The sequence below is a fragment of the Metopolophium dirhodum genome, chromosome 6 (assembly GCF_019925205.1).
Source record: "Metopolophium dirhodum isolate CAU chromosome 6, ASM1992520v1, whole genome shotgun sequence".
Classification (NCBI taxonomy): domain Eukaryota; kingdom Metazoa; phylum Arthropoda; class Insecta; order Hemiptera; family Aphididae; genus Metopolophium; species Metopolophium dirhodum.
This window is the reverse complement of record NC_083565.1, coordinates 20,940,447-20,953,346: the sequence shown is the minus strand read 5'-3', so window position 1 is coordinate 20,953,346 and position 12,900 is coordinate 20,940,447. Positions and strand designations below refer to the sequence as shown.

Genomic DNA, 12,900 nt, shown 5'->3' with positions numbered 1-12,900 from the left:
TAATATGTAACAAGCGGTTAATATCGGAGTCAAGGGTCCGAGCCCCACGTTGGGCGCAACTTTCTCGTATGCCCCACGCAAAGGCTTGGCGTAGATATTTAACAGATATTTTTCGGTTTCCTGTTCACAAACCGTCAAACGAGTAAATATCTAACCTATAGAATTTATTGGAGAAGCAATATGAATACATAATACGGGATTAATGATTGAAGTCATATAATATAAGAGATACAAAAATGCGTGATAATAATCAATGCGTTAAATCCTTATTGTGACCTTGGAATTAAAATAATTGTAATATTATGATGTCATCAAATTATAAAAAATAATATTGTGTCTTAAAACTCTGTGGATTTTCGCCATTATGATATTTTGCTTCGACAAATGTCAAAAGTATCTATGTTAAGGTGCGTTTTCTCTGCAGTGTTCAGCCACGGAATCCAAACTCGACGTCGAACGCTGTACTATTGAACCTATTTTGAATGTGACCGTTTTCTCATGTGCGTTCGTCGCCACGTCTAGAGAATTTGACGCGGAGCCTGGCGACAGCACTCGTCTTGGACCAGTGTATCGCGTCGAACGATAATAAAAAATTAACTACTTACGTGGAACCTTGTTTTAAATTTTCAATCCTTAGCTATAAAAGTTGAAAATTGTATACATTTTTAACTGGGTACAAAATAATTTTAGATTCTGAGCGGAGCGATGGACGTATTGATTTTACAATGATGTGTGTTATTTTATTTGTGTGTCTGTGTACAGGATAAGTACCTATAGTCGAAATAGTGCTTTGATTTTCAACTTCAGTATCTTGTTTGCGGGAAAGTGAATCTAGTTGGTGCATTGGGGGGTTTAAAATTTCCAGTAATTTTCTAAAGTACCGGGAAAAACAAAAAAAAAAAAATCAAGGAAAACGGGAAAAAGGAACAATTTTTACGCAAAATCGGTTTTCGACAAAATTGGTTTTTTGTGCAACTACAAAACAAATAATCACCGTAGATATACATGAAATTTTCATGGGGATTAGCCCCCTCCTTTTTTAGGTTAGTTAATTTTATCTAAAATAAATCATATTGTATTATAATATTTATTATATTTTCAATGCAGATAGGTACACTGTTTTAATCTTATTTATCTTTATAATACCTCCTTCATTATTCTGCCTTATAATAGATAGATGGTTAATTTGTCGGTCAAATCCATATTTTGATGCAACGTCTGTCTTTTCTTTGATGTTTATCTTTTTATGATTTTTGATGAACATTCAGTTCGAGTATTCGTTTTAATATTTGGTTTTATAACTTAAATTTTTATAATTTACAAAATAAAATGAATATAAATATATTTTGTTGTATTTCTGTTAGCATTGAATACCTACTAGTATTTACTACTCTCTATTTTACTTAGTATTCATAATCAATGGTTATAGCTATTTGTGAATTTTTTTAGTTGCCATGAGTTATTTTGAAAAAATTCTATATCACATTTTATATTGTTACTATCAATACGGTAGCCATTAAGTTGAATTAATATTATTTGTTTATTATAATATTTGTTTATAATAATATACTTTAGAAGTTTCAAGTACCCGCGAATAATATTTTTAAATATTACAACACAAAACCGTTATTTTTCGTTTAAATATCTAATTTCGTCCAAATTTTAACTTAAAACATGCTAAATGTACTTAAAACATGTGTGCTTTATTTATTTTCGAACGCTAAGCCCCATGCATGAATAAGAATCGTAAGGCCCGAGGACTGGACCTTATCCCTTACCTCTTAAGCACGGCCCTGTATGTAATATTTAGAAATTAACAGAAATATGTACAATTTAAATATCATACCGACATGTTTTGTATGATTTTAATTTCTGACTATTAAGCATGGCTGCTGAATTTATTATACAAAGATTATTATAATTTATATACAAACAACGAAATACTGAAGAAAAATCTTGAATAACCATAGAATTAATATAGTTTGTTATAATGAAAAACGTACATTATTTTCGCAATAACGCCGAGTTCTTGACATTTTTCTATTCCATTCATGCATTGTTTTCCCCTACTAACCTTGCCGCATAAATATCACGCTTTAGTTTAGTTTTTGCTTTTGCAGCTATGTCGGCGTGTAGCTGCTAGCAGAAGTTGCCTTTACAACAAAAAACAAGCCCTGTTGGGCGTCTTTCGTGTGAAAGGCACCATGACAAACGACGAATGGCGGCTGACGATAAGGCGGAATTTTCGCCAAGCAATTCAAAATTGATTCAACCTCACCCGAAGGGGTTGAGAAGTATGGGAGAGCAAGAGCAGCATAAACTAAGTTTTATTCGAAAGTTAATCCAGATCATTGAACCGTGACACACACTCGTGTGATTTATGTTCTAAAGTGAAAATGGCAAAGTAGTAATTTGTGGGCTAAACGACTTTTTGTAAATAAAAGCAGATAATAGTGTATAATATTATTTAACTCAATACATTTGAAATATAAATTGCTATATATACGTCATATCACTATTCACTATAAACCTTTACCGGTAATGTTCATGGTTAAAATATTGTTGAAACATTTTTTTGTATTTTCAGAATAATAATAATAATAATTATAAGTATAACCTACCTAGTATTAACATAATATGATTTATCACCGAGTTTTTTTCTAATACTAAAAAAATATAAATTATTAAATTAAAAGTATAATGTCCCATCCCCCAAGTATAAGCTGATAAATAAATATTATGCTATTATGAGCGTCGGATATATTAAATTTCGAGTGAAATATTTATTTTATCATATTATTAAAAATCTTTCAAACATGGTTTAAAGTTTGTAACACATTTAGTAGAAAACAAGAACAATTTTAAATACCCATAACAGTCAATAATTATTTACCACAAAATATTTCAGAAGGTGACAAAAATAAGTCTTGTGTGGCCTAATTATCTATATATGTAGTTATAAACTCAATTTTCACTTAAAATAATAATTATTTTCATTTTATCAAACAAGGTTATGACTCTTAATTAAAACGTATTATTCTACGATACTAATATAGCACAACTATAACTTATAAAATGTAATAAAACAATATATTTTACAAAATGTACTAGCTGTACTCTTTTTCCTTGTAAACAAGACACCCCATGGTGTTCGGACTATTCCAAGTGATGATAAATATGGAAACTAAATTGCCCAGCAGCCAAAACATTGTCGAAACCCTGTGGGATACTCTTTACATGTTATCTATATAGTGTAATAATTTTAACATAATAAACTAGAAGGTTCACTGTTCTGTCTACGAAAATTTAAACGATTACCACAATGTACAATGTTCTTTTTAGTTTCTAAGTCTTACAATACAATTTTTTCTGTCTACCATAACCTTTTACAGCAGTAGAAATTCTTCAATTTTCCACTTTGAGGATGCCGGTTTATTGTAACAAACTGGAACAAGTTAGTTAACCTACTTTGGGGGAGGAGGTCAAATATAAATATTCTCAGTTTATTTTTGTAGTAGATTTAGTATTTTCACTTTTTAATTTTAGATGCACAAGGAACAGAAATGCGAAAATGTTCAAATAATTTTATAGTTAAAAATTTCTAAAATTCTAATATTCTACCTAAGATTGGAAAATTAAATACAAAGTTCCTCCAAATCAGTTGTTATTTCTGGATTTAAAAATAAATCTGTGTGTAATTCCACAAATATTTTTTATGAGCGCCTGAAGTTCAAACTAGAAGAAAACGATTTCTCAACAAATGATTGTATTACTTTGTTGTTACCTAAAAACGAATAACTGTAAATACTTGAAATTTTCACCGAATGTTTATATTAGCATTATCATCATTGTCTAACGCTTTTTGACCTATATATATAGAAATTTGACATATTCGATTTGTTTTAGATTTTAAATTCTAGTATATAGCAGATCGATGAATGTATTTTGTTTATAAATGTTGGTTCTTTATATAAGTAGTTCATACAATAACAAAAAAAAAACATTTGAAGTGCAAATTTGGACAAAATATGATAGGTATATTTTAAACGAAGTATTATGATTTTGGTTAGTTTGTTGTAATTCGAGAATATTTTTTTTGGCTGTATGAAATGTTGACGTATATAATATTATTACTTTTTATATTATACACTATTTATTTTATAAATACTAAAATAAATTGCTACGATAATGAATAGCATTATCATATTTATTTGGTAATAGGCTGACAGATGATCTCCGCTCAGAATCGTTTTTCGTATGCAACGATTTATCATTGAATTCAAATTTAACACATCCATTACAGTGACCTACTGAATGACGTGGTACACTCGACTTCAGCTGGCGGTTACCTACATTCCCCCCTTTTTATAGTTGAAAAATGCTTAGATTTTTAGTATTGAAAGGTTTCTTGATAGCAAATTGAATCTAGATTGTGCTTTATGGGAGCAAGATTAGAATGCTCTAGTGGTTTTCAAAATAATCGAGAAACAAAAACAAAAAAAAAAAACAAGAATACGAGTATTTACGTAAGCCCAGTTATTGACAAAATCGATTTTGTTACTTTTGTTGTAACTCAAAAACGAATAACACTAGTCACTTGACATTTTCACCCAATACCCACCTATTTATATTAGCATTTTCCAGACATGATTTTATTTTCAGTATAAGTGACTTAAGTACAAAAATAATTACGAAATCACAAAAATGTGTGAATTATTACAGTTAAACATTATTGATTTTTTTAACATCCAAGGCTTGAACATTTAAATTCAAGTTTCCTCATAAAGTTTTTTACTGAAATATCAAATATTTTAAAGTAAATTAAGTTTCTTAAATATTTCACTTATAAGTACATATTTCGTATAATATTTCGTAATCAACAACGTAATGAATAAAAATATAAAATAAAATAGCTAAACGATTTTCGATTTCTGTTATGCAATCTATTACTCTAGTGACTGGTGACTATACTGACTATGAATAAAATTTTAAAAATGAATACTGACCCAGACAGAGTGAGATTGACTCATACTTCATAGCGTCACAAAATTTAAAACAAGAAGACATTATTGCCGTAAATTTAAAAGAAAAACATTTTAACTTCAGTTTAGAGTCATTCGAATTTCAAATACCGTTATTATTTTTGTTATTAATTTGATTTCTACAAAATAAGTTTCATTTCACCAGCGCGTACGCTTAAACACGTGGTTTTTTCATAGTATAGAAACAACGATAACGTGTCTTAAATAACTATATTTTAATCGAATATTGTACAAATAGGTAGGTAGTTCACTAATTGCGAAACATTTCAAGTTTCAACAAGAAGGAAAAGTGATATATGGAGCTTAAGAAACTTTTGTGTATACCTTATATAATATAGTTATATCCCTTGTGTTTAAGTTTAAACATTAATATAGCTGAATTGGTAATTAATATATTATACACATTGAAATGCGTATAGTAGAATCATGATTTATGATGATATATTGAAATAAAATTTGTCGTTTTTTTCCTATACGTAGGTATTATCTGCAATATTAATTATACACATATATTTCATTATTGTTATTTTAGTATTGCCTATAAATTCTTAAATGTTAATTTGGATTAAAGTTACAATACATCATGCTTAATATAGGGTAATTTTTTTAAATTCAAGTCCTAATATTTTACGGTTCAGATTTTGGAAACTCTTATCTGACATATAGTATATTATGACTAATATTTGGACAATCCATTATACAAAATACGAAATCATCAATCGACCTACAAAATAAATTATAGTTGAAGGTTTTATTATATATACGAAAATACTTACTCGTTTATTGACGAAGGATGATGAGACTATTAACTTTATATTCTAACTAGGTACCTGCACGTTTAATCAAAATTCGATAGGTCTGAAAGTAATTATTGCAAAAACTCAGTATAATCAAAAATGTTAGTTGTTTGCAATCAAAATAATATTATGCGCGCAACAAAAAACTTTTCCTTTTTTTTTCTTTTACTTAGTAGGTACCTAAAATATTTGTCCGAAATATTTTTACACTGGAGCCCTAAGGTATATAATTATGGCCACAGGATATAATCATTTAAAACATGTTCTCTTTTTAAAACATTAAAAATGTACCTGTTTGAAAGTTACTCCTAAAATAATATAACTTATATAAACAATACCTAATACCCACCTATAATTTGAAAGCACCTACCAGAACCAAAAATTAACATCGTAACCCTTTTCATGCTCACAATACCTTTCATTCATCCAAGATTAATAACATTTTCCTGTTTTACATTACAACATATTTACACATACGTATATTTATAAATTAATACCCTTTATTTAATGAGGTTTTAATATTCTACTTCTTACTTATATTTTTAAGGGATTTAAATTTTCAACTTAAAACTAATAATATATTGTTTAGTAAAAATAATAGAATATAATTTCTAATAAATCAAATATTTTATTTTAATTATTGAACTGTTGATATAATGATGTTTAAAATTATGAATTACCTATTCTGATTAAAAATATATTTTATCATGGTTACAAAGAATATAATTGAGGTGTAAATCTTAACAAAACTATACATAATGACTATATTTACTACCTTCTTTACCAGTTATATTTTATATAACTTATAACTAGATATTATTTGTAATCGAGAACTGAAAACTGGTACTAAACGATAACAATACGTGGCTGGTTTTAATAAATGTCAGATAATTAAAAGCTCATAACGCACTAAAATAAAATATTTATTATATTTATAGCAATTGCAGTAGATTGCAATTACTTAGAAGTTGGAATACATAATTTTTTAACGCAAATTTGTTTTCAAGATACTCTAAAATATGACAAATCTTTTGAATATTCATTATTCATTAAAATATGGTTGTTCGTGTTTTTTTATGTACATTTTAAGTTTAAAATAATTTATTGACGTGGTTTAATCTCTTCTAGATGCACATTAAAAAAAGAATATAAAAACATAAAACACCGGACTTTATAGCAATGAGTATACAATATAATAGAACATATTATTTATGTTTGATCATTGTAAGCATTTTTATACTTCTAATAATGAAGATACAAATATTTTTTATAACCTGTAATTTCATTAACTACATTTATATAAATTGAGGTCAATAACATTCACTTTTCATACCATTTTGAACAAAACACAAATAAAAACATTATACCTAGTTTAATATAATCCTTTAAATTCGTTAAACAAAAAAAATTGATTTTACAACAAACAGTTTCTCTGTTAATCCATCCTAAATTAATGATAGGTAATGAAATTAATTGACATTTTAATATGGTTTAGATTTAAATTATATAAAATGTTTATTTATTTAATTTTCAAGCTTTTAACAGTATTGACTGATGACTTAAAATAAATGTAAGAAACAATTGTATTAACACAAATTAAAAATATCATTACTTCAAAATATACGAATTAAATATTTTCACTTTTATGGGTTCAATCTATTATTATGAACTCAACAATAAATTAAGGTGTGCTTTATTAGATAAATGTTGATTTTAAGTCACATTTCATGGACTAAAATGTATACCATAATATTAAAAAGTAGTTTTTACCAATCATAAAATTACTATATTACAAGAAATATAATACATGTTTAACATATTTAAACATATTATTCATTAAATATTTGATGAACATATAGAAAAAAAGTAATGTAAGTACATATAAATAGTTAATTTTTTTTAAATATTATTTCTTACATTTGTAATAAAATCACATTTTTAAAATATAAACATTTAGTTAGTTGAAGTAAATAGGAATAAATATTATGAAAAGAAAATCATTTTTCGGTATGAAAAGATTTACTTCCAAGAGACATAATATAAATTGAACTTCCGAGTGAGGTAAACAAAATAAATATATCTCCATTAGTGGAGTAGTTATGAGGTTGAATTATTACGTACAAATTGTCAATGTTTTATTGTTATGATATCTAATATGTATGTTTAGTAATATAGCTAAGAACGTCTGAAAAAAATCTATAGTTCTAATAACAGAAAATAATAAAAAAAAATAATAAATAACAACGTTAGGTGAAGTAAATAGGTAGTAATTGAAAATTAAAAATCAAGAATATTATGTTACAAAATGTTAAAATATAATTTGACAATTAATACTATCTAAAGTTTTAGTATAGTACTGTGTACCTATTTGTATTTTATGTAAACGTACAACAATCACTTGCATGGTTTTTCACTATTTCTGATTTGCTGCGTTTGCGGCCAAGTCTAACTCCTGATATCTGTAGTCATAAAAAAAAATTATTTTTCAATTTCATCATCATCATATATTTATTGAAACGTTCAAATCAGTAAGATTTTTATTTTTTTCACTTTTAATATTTTCTTATCAATAAGTATTATCTGTATTATACAGTTATCCAGTTAGTTAAAACGTTGGTGCAATAAAGATATTGTACCTATAGGTAAATTATTATATTTTGTAATTTGATTTTTCGATAATAATTATTAACTTGAAATTGGAGATCGGTTTACCCAAAAATAATCAATGATATGTTCATCAAACATAATTTTGTCACTTTATTTGGATTAGTTTTATTCACGAGTTTTCAGCAAAACCCACTAAAAAATTCAATAAATTACACAATTGAACAATTTGCGTTCAATCTCTAATCTCTTTGAGCGTTTATTGGAATATATTAAAATGTATTACGGGCTCAAAATGCTGTGTTGATGAAAAATAAAGCACGCGTTGTGAGTAAGTTATAAAACGAATTTACCCCTAGCTACGAAAAAGGCATCTCTCTACCCACTCATACTATGAAATACCGAGTGGTATTACTATTAAATCTTTATATAAATGCAATAAAACCTTGTATGGTAAAGTAGAATACTTAAATCAGTTAAATCATATTATCTTAAACTATATTTTATGTAAACATTTTAAGTAGGTAGGTAGAAAAAACATGTTTTTAGCATTCTTAACTCTTGGAAGTCTTACAAGTTAGAAGGTTATAAATTACTAATACCTAATGAAACCATATAGTTTACACTATGTATGTATATTAGAGGCTAGTAGGCTAATAAATCTTTACCCGATCGTACTGCGGGCCAATAGTTGAAAATTTTAACAAAAAAAAAAAAAAAAAATATACAAATTTGTATTTTTTACACACAACAAAGGGGGATGAACGATAGTTAAACATTTCTGAAACTAATTTTTTTGTAAATCATACAAAACAACTTAAAATTAATCTTACCGGTCTATTGACATCAATTTCACCGCTCATGACTTTTTTGTATAAATGTTTTGCTAACTCCTCAAAAACGTCTGATACGTTACTTGCTGTTTTGGCAGAAGTTTCGAAAAATAATAAGCCATTTTTGTGAGAAAAGTGTTCACCTTCAACTCGTTCTACTTCTCTGTTATTTTCTAAATCACTGTAATATAACAACAAATTATATTAAAATCCAATAATAGAGTTCAACAAATAGATATTGTATTTGCCGGTACCTATAATATTTTTTAACTTTTCATTCAACGTATTTATTTCATTCTTCGTGAAAATTTAATTTTTTTTTTCTGTAAATAATAGAATTATGTTTCTACTTATAACTTATAAACCATTATCAAAGCATGGATTTTATTGGTCTTACGTCGTTTTTATATTTTTATTTGTTTTTCTATTAATTATTTTTTCTGGTATAATAAGTTTCATGTATAGCCACTACATTGTACTATTTTAGCCTAATATAAAATGCGACTATGTATTTATATGACTATATCGATTGGAAATCAAAGCTAGTTGTTACTTTAAATATTTTTGCAAATACGACTATGGAGAACCAATGAGATCGGTTTTCATTTTTTGGAGTAGTTTGCACAAGTATAAAGAAAAATCATAAAATAAAAGTTGAGGAAATAACAAAATTTAAACAAATGTGGTTTTAAGTTAAATGTATGAATTCAGCTCAATACTTTTCTTAAAAGTGAAGGTTATTTATAACTGTCAAAGTGTCAAATTAAATAATGAAACACAAATATGAGTATATAACCCACATGCGGCTTACCAAAAACCTTAAGACGAAACATTTTATTATTATTATTGTTATTGTTATTACTATTGACACATTAAATGAAACATAAGTATTTTACAATATTTATAAAATATTAATTATTAACGTATAACATAAAATGGTTATATAGTTCCAACAGAACTATTAAAGCACTGAAAATTGTATCAACTTTATCCCTTCATGACGCAAGTATATTATTTCTGTACATTGCTTACACACATGTGTAGTGTATTGTGTATAGACTATTACACTAATACACTATACATAATGCATTCTATATAATATAAACGATATAAAATATGTACCTAATAATCTAAGTAGACATAAATTATTAAAAAACACTATACATAATGCATTCTATATAATATAAACGATATAAAATATGTACCTAATAATCTAAGTAGACATAAATTATTAAAAAACAATAGGTTTTAAGTTGTGGTTGGATTGTACAAATTTCTATTTAATTGTGAACTCGCAATAAAGAACAGAAAAGAAAAAAGAATCACTTACAAAACATTGCGCATGACAGTCTTTTATCAAATTATTAATTCAAAATAGGTAACTCACTTAAATTAATTAAAGTTGTTTAGTTATTAAATTATTTTTGTTGTTTACGTTTTGTTGCCCACTAACGCGAACATCATTCTGGTACCAGAGTTAAGTCGAGCTTCTCTTAACCATTCACTGACGTGTTGAAACGAATAGCGTTTAGTGATATTGTACACTAATATACAAGCCGCAGCGCCCGAATAATATGATCTGGCTATGGACTTAAACGCTTCTTGGCCAGCAGTATCCCACACAGCTATTTTGATTTTCCTGTTATACAGCGACAACGTCTTATGGCCATAATCTATTCCTGAAGTAATAATATTTAAACAAAACGTTTTATAATATTTACAAAATTATTAAAAACACAAAATTATTATTTAATAATATAATAATAATATGGGGGACGGAGTGGCCGATCGGACTAAGGCATCAGCTGCGACACAGTCGACCCGAGTTCGATTCCTAGGCTATGGGCGGCATTTTTCTTCGGATAAGTCACGGTGTCCGGAGAACAAGTGTCGCCATCCCCCACCCGGGCATGACAGATACCTACGGGTGCCCAATCAAAAATTCTACCAAACTAAACACATACGTGTTCCTCTCCCTACCAACTTAATAACCTACAGTAAAAACTAAAAATAGCTAATGGCCTCAGCTACCGGGCTCAAGATCAATAAAAATAAAAAAAAATATAATAATGTTATTATACACTTATACTATGTTATGATATTTTCATAATATAACTAAAAATATGCCATAAATAATGTTAACCAGATCATAACAATATAGTAGGTATGATAGGTATTGATATAAATCAATAATAATTAGAAAAAAAATGTATGTACTTTAGATTCTAGGAGGAACGATGTTGGGTTTTACAATGATATGACAATTATTATTATAATGTGTGTCTTTTGTTACTATCTGCACGTTTTATTGAGGTATTAACTAGAGATGACATAATTACAAAATTATTTTTGCTATTATTATAGATATTTTTGATTTTCGATTTTCGATTATTTTATTTTTTAGTTTTATTTTCAATTTATGTATGATAACATTTTTGTTTTAATATAAGGCTCCTTATCAGTTCTACCTTCTACATGCCATATTTAACAATCATCAAAAATACATTGTCACAATTTTTAAAACAAAATAAACTTCAAAAAATGCGAATATTTGCTAATTATTGTGTAGTTAAAAATGTATAAAATGTTCGATGTCAAGGTAAACATAGGTATAAATGTATAATATCGGTAATACATTTATATTTGATACCTAATAATTTAAGTTTTTCTTACAGAAACCTATAAATCTCAAAATTACATAGGCAGCTGCAGTTTGTTTAATAGACATTTCAAGTTTAAATTTCAACAAAATTAGACGTTTAAACGTAAAATAATGGCTTAAGTTATCTTTTCGTACCTAATTCAAAAGACATTATTCATAGGGACTTTTAAACTTTATACCATTACGTATAATATAGTTTACTATACACAATGTAATTTTCAAAGTATTTGGATTAATTTTAAGCTATTTACACCACGAACCTATTTACACCCTTCTACGGTTCTTCGGTATTGACTTATAAGTTCATAACAGCTAATAATATTATCTTATTATTAATAAGCGGCAATGTTTGTGTGTATATGTGTAAGCGATCCACAGCCAAGTCTATCGCATTCGTAGTTCTGCAATTTGGTACATAGGTAAAATCTGCACCTCGAGGCCAATTTATTAATTTAATTTTTAATTTTAAATAGGGGTTCACGAAAATAGAATGTTTTTTCGTTTGCATAGTTATTTTAATTATTGGATATCATTATTTTAGACCTGTATTTTATATTCGGTTAAAACTACCCAAATTAATGTGTTAAAAATATGTGTTGTTTACATTTAACCGAGTTTAAGACTGCGTGAAAATCCACTGACATTATTTAATTTGTCACGGACTACATCATGCAGGATAAGCCAGTATAAAATAATATAATAGTACATAGTATTATATTATGCGATTTTCTTTTGGAAAAAACTAATTTCATCTACTTTATTAGGAACCAATGGAAAAATAAATTACTTAAAGCAATACAAATATATAAAAAAATCCTTAAAAATATCAGCTGACAGATCGTCTCGGCTTATAATATTGTTTTACGTCTACAATGATTTATCATTGAATTCGAATTTAACCCGTCCCCGATACGGTTGCCTATACTCAGTAACTACTAGTTAAACTCGACAGCAACTTTACA

The 12,900-nt window shown here is 27.1% G+C and overlaps 1 protein-coding gene across 1 annotated transcript; it reads right to left on the bottom strand.

Annotated features, from left to right (window-relative positions):
• Positions 1–7,815: 7,815 nt before the first annotated feature.
• Positions 7,816–10,965, bottom strand: LOC132947543 (ras-related protein Rab-2A-like; the record flags this gene model as incomplete). Its single annotated transcript, XM_061017849.1, has 3 exons — positions 7,816–8,298; positions 9,277–9,457; positions 10,712–10,965. Coding segments are annotated over 3 exons (519 nt in total), but the record flags the coding sequence as incomplete, so codon positions are not given.
• Positions 10,966–12,900: the final 1,935 nt, after the last annotated feature.